Source organism: Rana temporaria, chromosome 4 (assembly GCF_905171775.1).
Source record: "Rana temporaria chromosome 4, aRanTem1.1, whole genome shotgun sequence".
Lineage (NCBI taxonomy): Eukaryota > Metazoa > Chordata > Amphibia > Anura > Ranidae > Rana > Rana temporaria.
The window spans coordinates 36,351,836-36,366,082 of NC_053492.1; the positions used below are offsets into that span (position 1 = coordinate 36,351,836).

Sequence of the window (14,247 nt, forward strand, 5' to 3'; positions counted from 1 at the left end):
TCAGCAATGAAAATTTGCAAAAATATGGTGACTTGGTTTTTGATTGTTTACTTATTCTCTCCCTGTCCTTGTCAGAACTAAATAGTCAGGCTAGCTGTTGGGCTATAAGACTGTCCTCCAGTCTGATCTCAACGCTGAAAACAAATGAATAAGAACAGGCTGGCGCCACAAAAACTGGCTAAAACATTATGCTTTATTGATACTGGTGGAGGAGCTGCAGAGCTCAGGTGGGAGAATCTGTCCACAGGACAACTATTAGTCACAAATCTGGCCTTTATGGAAGAGTGGCAAGAAGAAAGCCATTGTTGAAAGAAAGCCAAAATAAGTCCCATTTGCAGTTTGCGAGAAGCCATGTGGGGGACACAGCAAACATGTGGAAGAAGGTTCTTCTTCTTTGAGAAAAAGCCAATGGGTTTCAGCTGTCGGGCCTTAATCATGGCCATAATCAGCCATGATTAAGGCCTGATGGCCGAAACGCGTTGGATTTTTTTACCTGTATCAATAAAGCATAATGTTTTAGCTGAATTTCGTGGGGCCAGCCTTTCCCTATATGTATGAAGATTTACAGAGACTTCCTAGACTGGGTGCCTGGGTGCCGTGCGCCTGAGGATACAGTGTGATTGTAGCGGCCAGCGTAAATATGCAGTTACAATCCGACGGCGTAAGAGACTTACGCCTGTCAGATCTAATAGATATCTATGCGTAACTGATTCTAAGAATCAGGCACATAGATACGACCGGCCGGACTCAGAGATACGACGGCGTATCTGGAGATACGCCGTCGTATCTCCACTGAGAATCTGGCCCTTGGTGTCAGTTATCAGTTCTGAGCTCAGGCAGGGGACATGTTAGCCCAGGGGCCCTCCAGCTGCTAGGGAACTACAAGTCCCATCATGCCTTTGCCTGTTGGAGTCATGCTTCTAACTGTCAGCCTTGCAAAGCCTCATGGGATTTGTAGTTTCACAACAGCTGGAGGGCCGCCAGTTTGAAACCCCTGTGTTAGCCTGTATTGGGACTGGTATGCCTGCTCTGACAGGGAGAGAAAGCAAGAGAATAACAGCACACACACTTATGCCCGAGGAGTCCAGATTCCTACAAATGCTCATTTCTGACCGGTCCTTTTTAAGGTAGACACTGTTGTGTTAATAAAACTGGGTGGTGCAATAGCACTTAATAAGCTCACTCTGCTGGCACTCTCAGTCTGATTTCAGGTGTGCTGCGGATCATATTAAAAGGCAGTTTTGAGATCATTAGGCTTTAAAAATATGTTTTTTTGGGGGGGTTGATTTACTACAACTGGAGCACTCAGATGTGGTGCAGTTGTGTACGGTAGCCAATCAGCTTCTAACTAACTTCAGCTTGTTTAACCACTTAAAGACCAGCCGCCGCAGTTATACGTTATACGCAGTGGTACGTTGGCCGCTTTAAGACCACTAGGGGGTGCGACGCCAGAGTCGATGCACATGGCCGCCCGTGATCGCTTCCTGAGAGAGACAGAACGGGGAACTGTCAATGTAAACAGACAGATCCCCGTTATGTCAGGGGAGAATAGACAGATCGTCTGTACCTAGTGATTAGGAACAGCGATCCGTCTCCTCACCCAATCACTACACTGCCCCCACAGTTGGAAACACCTCCCTCTGGAACATTTAATCCCTTGATCGCCTCCTAGTGTTAACCCCTTCCCTGCCAGTGACATTTATACAGTAATCAGTGGCTATTTTTAAATTTCAATGGTCCCAAAAAAGTGTCAAAAGTGTCCGATCTGTCCGCCGCAATTTCTCAGTCCCGCTAAAAATTGCTGATCACTGCCATTACTAGTAAAAAAACAAAAAAAACAAGAATAAAAATGCCATAAATCTATCCTAAATCTACTCAAAGACTCTTTTTCACTGACATAGTACGTGACAGCTAAAACATATGTCAGTTTGGCCCTGCCCACATAAGCTTGGTTACATAATCCATACATAAGAACGTATCGTTGTTCAACCAACTCGCAAGGTATACCATATATACATATACTAGCACATATTTTTGTGCATTTTCCATGATATTACCTGGAATTTTTTCTTCTATGAGCACATTTTCACCTGAGAGCTGTGCGTTGCTGTGCATTTTTTGTGCATTTTTTGTACATTTTTTAGCATCAATGATCGCACATTTATTAAATATCTTACTTTGATTTTAGTCATCTTGTACTGTAATGTGCACAAACCACTAAGTCTAATCGAGTGTCCGAGATATTTTGCCTCTCTGATTATGTTTAAAAACATCAATTGCAAACATCATATAAATCCCGAGCGGTCTGATAGGCATTTGAAACACGCCCACAGCACTCGGTGGTTGGGTGAACTGACACCCGTGTTGTATAAACACATTCCTTCTATTCGTTTCTTTTATCAGCTATTTTACAAACACCTGTAGTCGCCAAATATACCTATATACACCCCTGCTTGTAGAGAGCATTTACAAATGCTCTCTATACCCGTCGGTGACAAGCAATTTTTGTATATATTTGTAGGTTTTTTAACCAGATTAAATGCAGTAACCATTTTTACTATTCCGTTTTTTCGCTTTGCCCTTTGTAAACTCTACACAGCAAGGCTGAGGTCAGCCCGCCCATCAGATCGGAACAGCACCAATCATGACCAGTGGGCGGGTAAACTGATTCAATAGTCTTATGCTGACAGAGTATAAAGGAACAGTGAATGCGTTAGGTAGCCACGCCCTCTGTTGAAGTCAGGAAGTGACGAAACGCGTCAGGGCGTGGCTACAACGACGCAACATACGGACATAGCTTGCGTTCCACCGCGCTCCACCATCCACCAACCTCGATCCAGCGCCTGTCCTAACAGCTTATGCTCAGCACGCGCGCGGCCCCTGGAGGATTTTAAACGGCGGTGATAGCGGTGATCGTATCTTTTTGCTTATCTTTCAGTGATTTATTGTACGGGCACTCACTTTAGGTTATTTAACCCTCTGTAGTCAGGTTCATATTAGCAGTATTGCACTATCATTTGTCTCTTTATCTGCCTTTCATGACACCTTGCTGAGACGTGTGTTTGACGTACTAATACCCGGAGGACCAGATGGTGTACTTATAGAGTCTCAACATTTCTCTATTGTGGCAATCACACACCCCTGGTGGGTGAGTTCGGCCACCTACAGAGGTATTTTCTTTTGAGTTGTTTTTGGTGCACTGACACTTAGGAGTCCACTACCTTTACACCTACTGTGTCCACTGGGCTGTTGATTCTTTTAGTTTTGAGTTGTTATAACATCTCATTAGCGCTGTTTATCTTTTGAACTGCTTGTTCACACATATAAGATACCTATTATCATTATTCTAAATGGGGTTTCCCTGTTTTATTTTAACAGCTGCTTATTAGACAACACCTCTTTCACTTTTAGAGGTGCTCTCTCACATTTTTGTTTGGTAAAACTTTATGCCACTTTACACACAGTCACTTTAAAGGTGTTGTTGCAAACACTAAGCGCCGGCAGTGCAATAGTAGGCCTTCTATCAGCACTCTTCATTTTATTTCCTCTATATATTTATTTATCTATCTATTTATTTATTTATTTATATATTTTTCCTGGGCTGCTATGGACGCACTACGCTTCTTAAGTGACAGAAATTTGGATATAAGTACCATTTTCACTGTCAATGAGCAAACGACTGCACAAACGAATTTTAATAGTATTTTGACCACCTTGGGAAACACACTAGAAAAACAAGTTAGAACATGGTGGGATATCTGCACGCTCGAGCAATATCTCAAAGAACGTATCATCATAAGGAGTCTTAGATGGGAAGTAACACCCCAAGATGGCCTCGATGACAAAGATTCCATGATAGAGTGGCTTGAGTTTTTTAATGGTGTAGGCCACAAATTACAAGATCTTATCTTAAAAAGGAAGAAAAGGAAAATGGTCAAATTAGAGTCAAAGATTAAGGACTTAGAGACACTACTGGATCCTATCAAGGATTCCCAACAGATAACAGACTTTAATATTCGTATTAAAAAACGACTTGAAAAAGTTGATAAAGAAACCCGGAAAACAAAAACTAAGAAATTTCACCGAGACGTGGGAGATTTTAGGACCAACTCCATTTACCTATGGCAGCAAAATAATACCATAGAAACAGATGACCATGACGCAAATATTATGGAGACACAACAGGAACAGGCAAATGGTGAGACACAACCTACCTCAAACACAGGTCCGCATTATGCCAATGGGAGAAACACAGCCCCTACTCCCAATAACCAGTCTACACCGATTAGAAACGACGCCAACCAACCAAGGGGTAGAGGTAGGCCTCCTGGCCCATCTAATCGTAACCAGAGACCACCACCCATGGACACCTACCATCAGGTACCCGTATATAATCGATACGAACCACTACGAGAAGAGGTGTACGAACAAAGGTACCCATCACCACGTTCTTTTTTAGGAAGAGGCCGGGGATGGCAGAAAAGGGGCAGGGGGTCATCAGGACACAGGGGGAAACCCACTGCACAGCCCCAATATTATACTCAATACAGAGACCCGAACCAAGTTCCAATACACAGAGACCCACAATGGAGGGACCACCCATATCAGGAACAAGAAACCAGTCACCAACCTGGCCCCTGGAGAAGAGATCCAGAGGTTGCAGAGCAGGGAGACGGACCAAGGACCAGCAAAAAAAGAAGGCTGAGGGATCGAGATTAGGAGGCATTTTTAACTTAACCGATATTGTTTTAACTGAAAAGGAGACGAACATTTTAAATTTAGGACTGAAATGTGGACTTAATCGCCCAATAAATAAGTTTGATGTTTTTATCGACGTACACAAGTACACTAGGAAACTAAATATGAAAAAATATTTTCTAAACAAATATCCTAATGTTACTGACAGAACACCTATACCACCTAGTGATAGTGGTCTAAGGAACAAGTCACTTTTTAATCCCATGACAGGAGCCAATCAACCGTTGGAAGTATTCAAAGGACTCCTACTCAGAGATTTGGAACAAGTCATCCCAAAAAAGAGTGTAAATCCAAGACACATCAGAGATGGGATAGAAGCATTAGAAAAAAGAAAAGATATTGTGATAAGGCCAGCTGATAAGGGAGGAGGCGTAGTCATCTTGAGTAAAGCCTTTTACCACCAACAAATGACCAATATGCTCTCGGAATCAAACACATACACTAAACTAACAAAGGATCCCTCTTTCCAGTATTCAAAAAACCTACGAGTACTAGTACAGTTAGGATATCGCACAAATGCAATATCCATCAAAGAAAGGAAATACTTGATCCCTAGTAGTAATAGAATTCCGACCATTTACACACTGCCGAAGATTCATAAAGACATACAACACCCTCCTGCTAGACCAATAGTAAACGGCATTGGTTCGGTCACTTCTCGGGTTGGTGAATTTCTGGATCATTACCTCCAAAAAAGCGTTACTAATACCAAGGCATACTTGAGGGACACCAAAGACCTACTGATCCAGTTAGAAGGAATAGATCTAACCGGACTTAGTGACGTGTATCTGGTCACTGCTGATGTTTCGCCATTGTATACAATTTTACAGCATGACGATGCCCTTTTAGCATTAAATTGGGCACTTTCCAAAAGAGACGACATCAGACATAGCCTCAAAGTTTTTCTACGTAATTGCCTTGATTTTTGCCTTAGTCACAATTTCTTCTGGTACAACGACTGTTTTTATTTACAGAATAAAGGCGTTGCTATGGGGGCTAAATTTGCCCCCAGTATAGCAAATCTTTTTATGGCGGAATGGGAGGACAAGACCATTTTTAATACACCGCGTGAGGAGCTTTTATTTTACCGCGGTTATATTGATGACTTATTTTTTATCTGGGCTGGTCCACTTTTAACATTAGAAACCTTTTTAAAAGATCTAAAAACAAATATATGTAATATCCAACTCACCAGTGAGTACAATCAGCAGAGTGTGCATTTTCTTGATCTTAACATTTTTAGAGAAGGAAACAAGCTTGGTACTAATGTCTATTTCAAACCGACTGACTGTAATAGTTACTTGCCAATGATAAGCGGCCACCACCCAATGTGGTTAAGGAACATTCCAAAGGGCCAATTGATGAGAGTGAAACGAAATTGCAGCAACGTTTTAGATTTTAAATCACAGGCCAATCTTCTAAAAGAGAAATTTGTAGAAAAAGGCTACGACAACAATAAACTTGTCCGGATCATAGATGAACTGGCATTAATACCACGTTCCGACTGCCTATCTACAACTCGAGTACCTGCTAAAAGAAATATTCATGAATGGAGTTTTATATCAGGCTATCATAGCCAATATAAAGAGGTTGAGATGATCTTTAAAAACCACTGGCACATCCTCTTTCTAGATAAAGTTCTAAATACTGTACTCCCAAAGAAACCAGGATTCATATACAGGAAGGCGGCCAATTTTGGAGATAAAATTGTCAAAAAAGTCCTTGACCCTCCAAGAAAACCACCATCCATGTGGAATAAAGAGGCGTTCTTCCCATGTAAAAAATGTCTCCCATGCAAGGAAGCAGACAGAGCAAGAGGCCCTATAGAGTCTTTTACTGCTACTTCTAACGGTATCGAATTTAAAGTGAAATCTTTCATCACATGCAACACAACACACGTCGTGTATATGCTTGAATGCCCGTGCAAATTGATGTATATCGGCCGTACAAAAAGAAAATGAAGAATTAGAATTGCTGAACATGTAGCAAATATTAAATTAGGGTACAAGGACCACAATGTTTCCCTGCACTTTAAATTATATCACAACAAGAACCCCGCAGGTCTGAAGTTTTGGGGTGTTGAACATGTTGAATCCTCCTGGAGGGGCTGTAACCATATAAGGGAACTTTCGAAACGTGAAACTGAATGGATTTTTATGGCAGGCACACTTGTGCCGAAAGGATTAAATGTGGACTTGGATATTAACTGTTTTATCAGTGATCTCTGATTTTATTACAGTTTCAGTCTTACCATCCCCTTTTATTCAGCCATTTTTATCAGCCATTTTTATCAGTTTTACCAAGTTTTACGTTCCCTGTTTTATCAGTCTCTATTTTCAGTATCTTTACCGGCTATTTTTTTGATTTTATTATATATTTTATATAAATACATTTTTTTATATATATTTTATATATTTTTTATATATATTTTATATCGGTTCTTCTATTAGATGCCCCCCCCTCTGAACCCTCCTTTTATCAGTCTCCCTTTTTTATCCTTCCTTATTATTATGATTGCTTACCGGCCCTGTCCAAACACTTTTGATGACATAAAGCCTCACACTATACTGAACTGGACTTCTACTCAAAGACTCTTTTTCACTGACATAGTACGTGACAGCTAAAACATATGTCAGTTTGGCCCTGCCCACATAAGCTTGGTTACATAATCCATACATAAGAACGTATCGTTGTTCAACCAACTCGCAAGGTATACCATATATACATATACTAGCACATATTTTTGTGCATTTTCCATGATATTACCTGGAATTTTTTCTTCTATGAGCACATTTTCACCTGAGAGCTGTGCGTTGCTGTGCATTTTTTGTGCATTTTTTGTACATTTTTTAGCATCAATGATCGCACATTTATTAAATATCTTACTTTGATTTTAGTCATCTTGTACTGTAATGTGCACAAACCACTAAGTCTAATCGAGTGTCCGAGATATTTTGCCTCTCTGATTATGTTTAAAAACATCAATTGCAAACATCATATAAATCCCGAGCGGTCTGATAGGCATTTGAAACACGCCCACAGCACTCGGTGGTTGGGTGAACTGACACCCGTGTTGTATAAACACATTCCTTCTATTCGTTTCTTTTATCAGCTATTTTACAAACACCTGTAGTCGCCAAATATACCTATATACACCCCTGCTTGTAGAGAGCATTTACAAATGCTCTCTATACCCGTCGGTGACAAGCAATTTTTGTATATATTTGTAGGTTTTTTAACCAGATTAAATGCAGTAACCATTTTTACTATTCCGTTTTTTCGCTTTGCCCTTTGTAAACTCTACACAGCAAGGCTGAGGTCAGCCCGCCCATCAGATCGGAACAGCACCAATCATGACCAGTGGGCGGGTAAACTGATTCAATAGTCTTATGCTGACAGAGTATAAAGGAACAGTGAATGCGTTAGGTAGCCACGCCCTCTGTTGAAGTCAGGAAGTGACGAAACGCGTCAGGGCGTGGCTACAACGACGCAACATACGGACATAGCTTGCGTTCCACCGCGCTCCACCATCCACCAACCTCGATCCAGCGCCTGTCCTAACAGCTTATGCTCAGCACGCGCGCGGCCCCTGGAGGATTTTAAACGGCGGTGATAGCGGTGATCGTATCTTTTTGCTTATCTTTCAGTGATTTATTGTACGGGCACTCACTTTAGGTTATTTAACCCTCTGTAGTCAGGTTCATATTAGCAGTATTGCACTATCATTTGTCTCTTTATCTGCCTTTCATGACACCTTGCTGAGACGTGTGTTTGACGTACTAATACCCGGAGGACCAGATGGTGTACTTATAGAGTCTCAAATTTCTCTATTGTGGCAATCACACACCCCTGGTGGGTGAGTTCGGCCACCTACAGAGGTATTTTCTTTTGAGTTGTTTTTGGTGCACTGACACTTAGGAGTCCACTACCTTTACACCTACTGTGTCCACTGGGCTGTTGATTCTTTTAGTTTTGAGTTGTTATAACATCTCATTAGCGCTGTTTATCTTTTGAACTGCTTGTTCACACATATAAGATACCTATTATCATAAATCTATCCGCTATAACTTTTGTCGCAAACCAATCAATATACGCTTATTGCGATTTTTTAAACAAAAATATGTAGAAGACTACGCATCGGCCTAAACTGATGAAGACATTTTAGTTTTTACATTTTTTGGGGGGATGATTATTATAGTAAAAAGTAAAAAAAATAAAAATAAATTCAAAATTGACAGTATTTTTGGGTTTATAGAGCAAAAAAAACAACAACCCCCCAGAGGTGATCAAATACCACCAAAAGAAAGCTCTATTTGTGGGGAAAAAAGGACGCCAATTTTGTTTGGGTACAAAGTCGCACAACCGCGTAATTGTCTGTTAAAACGACACAGTGCTGCAAAAAATGGCCTGGTCATTAAGGGGGCAAATCCTTCCGGTCCTTAAATGGTTAATTAAGCTTTGATAATAAGACCTAAATGCTGATTGGTTTCTATGCAGAGCTGCATGCTCCAGTTTTACTAAAACAACCGCTTTATCTTAATACATAACCAGACTTATCTGTTTTTTTTTGGGGGGGGGGGGTTGGAGAGCTACTTTAAATTCTACTGTGTTTGCAAAATGTTCCATATGATTAGTGACTTGATCACACTGCCCTACGCTAAACACTTTTAGCATGTGGGCAGCTGTCAGTTTTTATTAGCGGTGGTGTGATGTGCGTTTCATTTTCACTGTTTTATTTTTTCCGGGTGTGTTACTGCTGCAATATCACCCTCTAGTGACAGAAAAGCAGAATACACGTATTATCACAGCCATAAAGAGGAATTAGCAGTGAGTGTTTTCACTTATTGAATGGTGACTGCACTGTCACTTCTCTCTCCTAAAAAAAAAAAATCTGTATGTTACATGATTTCCTCATCTCCAAAGTCACCTGTAATCCTTAGACCTTTATCAGTAGTTATTGGTCATGTAAGCGCCAAATCACCGCTATAACAGCGGTAGAGCGCCGCTAGAACTAGCAGCGCTTTACCGCTAACACCCGCACCACCCCCGGTGTGAAAGGGGTCTTAATGACATGAGAACATGCAGACAGCTTACAGTATATAAGGAGTTTTGTTTGGAGGTGATAATTTCATTTCTCCAGTTTATAGTATATCTACTAGTAGATAGTCACATTCAACTAGATTGTTCTATATTACTCATCTGCGCTGCTTGGAGTTCTTCAGCAACATAGAACAAGGCCAGTTCAACGTGACTACCTACTACTGGCTATAAAGTGGCAAGGTCCGCCAATTAAAGGTGCAACCCCCAAAACAATGCATATTCTGTATGTATATGCTTTCACGACTTCTGTAGGGCATTGGGTGACGTCATCCTTCTGCCGACGGGATCCAGAGGAATGTTAAATAACTCAAATTTTGCAGGAAGACATCACAGCAGACAATTTGGGATTTTCAACATTCTCCCAGGTCTGGGAATCAGGGTGACATCACCAGGAATTATGGGACCCCTTACACAGCTTCAGGCATGGGCCCCCTGGAGCAGAGAACCTCAAATTGAGAAGCTGGGGGGGGGGGGCTTGTTGCCCTGGGGACCTCTGAGCCCCCTCCAAAAAAAAAAAAAAAATATATATATATATATAAAGAATTATAAAAAAAGGGCCCTGGGGACATTTATAAAAAAAAAAGGGGGTGGGGACCCCCTGGGGACCTCTGGGCCCTTTAGTAAAAACAAAAAATAAAAATAAAAAATGTAATATATATATATATATATATATATATAAAAAAGGGGGGGTGCCATCCGGAGCCCTGGGGTCCTCTGGGACCTTTAATAAAAAGAAAAAAATATATATATATATAAAAAAGGGGGGGTGCCATCCGGAGCCCTGGGGTCCTCTGGGACCTTTAATAAAAAAAGGGGGTTGCCATCCGGGCCCCTGGGGACCTCCGGGCCCCTTACAGGTGTACTGTCTGTACCCCCCTGATGGCGGCCCTGGACATCACCATCATCTAAAAACCGAGGGAGGAAGTCAGGGAAGGGTAAGTATATTATCTAATCCCGCACACATACTTTTATGCAGCAATTTAGGAAAGGAGAGGGCATCTTGATTAAGTGAACCTTGCCACTGAGGGGGAAGGTTGCTTTAATAATCGATGAGAAGCATGATGAGCTCACAGAAGGGTGAAACAATTGTTTGATATTATACTTATGTTCTTTTTTTTTTTCCCTATACAGCTGGAAGCAGAGGCCGTTCACAGGGCGATAACTATTGCTAATAGGGTGAGAGTTGTGACCTGCGTGCTGTGATCTGCAACCTGTATGCTGTGGCCTGTGACCAGAGTGCAGTGGTGTGTGACCCGTGTGTAGTGGCCCGTGACCCATGTTTAGTGGCCCGTGACCCATGTGTAACCTGCATGCTGTGGCCTGTGATCCACTTGTTATGACCCATGTGCTGTGGCCGGTGATCCACTTGTTATGACCTATGACCCATGTGCTGTGGCCTGTGATCCACTTGTTATGACCTATGACCCATGTGCTGTGGCCTGTGATCCACTTGTTATGACCTATGACCCATGTGCTGTGGCCGGTGTCCTGCATGCTTTTGCTTGTGTCCCACATGCTGTGACCCGGATTTGATGAGGGGCCTATTTATAAAGATTGCCTATATAACTGCTTTTCATTTTGCCTCTCTTTACTCTATTCAACTTGATCACACTTGTGTTTATAAAAAGTCCAATAGGGAATTGAACTCTTAAAAATTGGTTGCTACAACAATCCTTCCCCTGAAAAAAAATGTGTGTCAATTACTGGTGAAACAAGTACACGGAAAGCCTTATGAAACTGGTAAAACCTGTCGATGGATCTTTGCTTGACAGTTTTTATCAGTATTAGTCAGTATACTTTGCCCAGGGCAGCCACAGTCTCTCATACAAGTGAGTACACCCCTCACATTTTTGTAAATCTTTTCTTTTCTCTTTTCATGTGACAACACTGAAGAAATGACACTTTGCTACAATGTAAAGTAGTGAGTGTACAGCTTGTATAACAGTGTCAATTTGCTGTCCCCTCAAAATAACAACACACAGCCATTAATGTCTAAACCGCTGGCAACAAAAGTGAGTACACCCCTAAGTGAAAATTAAAATTGGGCCCAAATGTCAATATTTTGTGTGGTCACCATTATTTTCCAGCACTGCCTTAACCCTCTTGGGCATGGAGTTCACCAGAGCTTCACAGGTTGCCACTGCAGTCCTCTTCCCCTCCTCCATGATGACATCACAGAGCTGGTGAATGTTGGAGACCTTGCTCTCCTCCACCTTCTATTTGAGGATGTCCCACAGATGATCAATAGGGTTTAGGTCTGGAGACATGCTTGGCCAGTCCATCACCTTTACCCTCAGCTTCTTTAGCAAGGCAGTGGTCATCTTGGAGGTGTGTTTGGGGGTCGTTATCATGTTGGAATACTGCCCTGCGGTCCAGTCTCTGAAGGGAGGGGATCATGCTCTGCTGCAGTATGTCACAGTACATGTTGGCATTCATGGTTCCCTCAATGAACTGTAGCTCCCCAGTGCCGGCAGCCCTCATGCAGCCCCAGACCATGACACTCCCACCACCATGCTTGACTGTAGGCAAGACACACTTGTCTTTGTACTCCTCACCTGGTTGCCGTGACACACGCTTGACACCATCTGACACCAAATAAGTTTATCTTGGTCTCATCAGACCACAGGACATGGTTCCAGTAATCCATGTCCTTAGTCTGCTTGTCTTCAGCAAACTGTTTGTGTGCTTTCTTGTGCATCATCTTTAGAAGAGGCTTCCTTCTGGGACCAATTTGATGCAGTGTGTGGCGTATGGTCTGAACACTGACAGGCTGACCCCCCACACCTTCAACCTCTGCAGCAATGCTGGCAGCACTCATACGTCCAGGGCTTTTTTTCAGGGGGAACTTGGGGGAACTCAGTTCCACCACCTCTGGCTCGGACCCTTTGGTGCCTGCTCACCACAATCACTTGTAAACACAGAAGTCTGGTTTCTGTGTTTACAAGTGACAGCTCTGCACTCTGTGTGTAACCCCCCTGAACTCTGCACTCTGTATGTAATGTATTCCTGGTATTTAATGCACCTTTATGACCCTCCTACTGTTTGTGAAATCTGAACGGGGTCGTGGTTGAGTTCCTGCACCTATTTTCTGAGAAAAAAAGCTCTGCATACGTCTATATCCCAAAGGCAACCTCTGGATATGATGCTGAGCACGTGCACTAAACTTCTTTGGTCGATCATGGCGAGGCCTGTTCTGAGTGGAACCTGTCCTGTTAAACCGCTGTATGGTCTTGGTCACCATGCTGCAGCTCAGTTTCAGGGTCTTTGCAATCTTCTTATAGCCTAGGCCAGTGATGGTGAACCTTGGCACCCCAGATGTTTTGGAACTACATTTCCCATGATGCTCATGCACTCTGCAGTGTAGTTGAGCATCATGGGAAATGTAGTTCCAACACATCTGGGGTGCCAAGGTTCGCCATCACTGGCCTAGGCCATCTTTATGTACAGCAACAATTCTTTTTTTCAGATCCTTAGAGTTCTTTGTCATGAGGTGCCATGTTGAAATTCCAGTGACCAGTATGAGAGAGTGATAACACCAAATTTAACACACCTGCTCCCCATTCACACATGAGACCTTTTAACACGAATGAGTCACATGACACCGGGGAGGGAAAATGGCTATTTGGGCCAAATTTGGAAATTTTTACTTAGGGGTGTACTCACTTTTGTTGCCAGCAGTTTAGACATGAATGGCTGTGTGTTCAGATATTTTGAGGGGACAGCAAATTTACACTGTTATACAAGCTGTACACTCACTACTTTACATTGTAGCAAAGTGTCATTTCTTCAGTGTTGTCACATGAAAAGATAAAATAAAATATTTACACAAATGTGAGGGGTGTACTCACTTTCGTGAGATACTGAATGTGAGTGTGGAAGAATCCACTGACTCTTTCTAAATAGGCCTTTACATAGAACCTAAAGTGAGATAACCTAAAACTCTGCTGATGTCACATAGCAATCATCACCGGGTTTCTCCTGTTTGGTTAGCTGTGTATTGCACCCCCCCCCCCCCCCCCCCCCGATAGCTTTGTTTCCCAGAGTGCTTTGTATGCAAATATCAACCGTGTTTCTGTGGTAAAGAGCCCGACCCCGTTCCATCCAAGTCTCTTTTGTCCCATCACTGTATCACTGTGATGGTCAGCCTCTAGCCAAGGGTGAGGCTTAGTGGGCGAGGTCAGGCACTGAACAAGGGAAACTAGGTCGGTATTGGCATTTAAGGCACCCATGCTACTGACCAGGACAACTGACCTGACGAGCTGGCATCTAAGATGTCTGCTATATAGTGCCAGTAAGTGTTCAGACTATTTATAAGTGTGTCATTCTCATTTCTGTATGTGATATGTTCTCTCTCTGTGTCTTCTGTACATTGCTCCTTTGTCTAGTACA

General features: G+C 42.3%; 1 protein-coding gene across 1 annotated transcript in view; it reads left to right on the forward strand.

Annotated features, from left to right (window-relative positions):
* The window catches only part of DPYSL5 (dihydropyrimidinase like 5), a 164,776-nt gene that overhangs the window by 119,988 nt on the left and 30,541 nt on the right, over positions 1-14,247 (forward strand). The window contains exon 6 of the mRNA XM_040348246.1: positions 10,990-11,034. Within this exon, the coding sequence (XP_040204180.1) occupies positions 10,990-11,034 (45 nt within the window). The remainder of the gene's footprint in view (positions 1-10,989; positions 11,035-14,247) is intronic.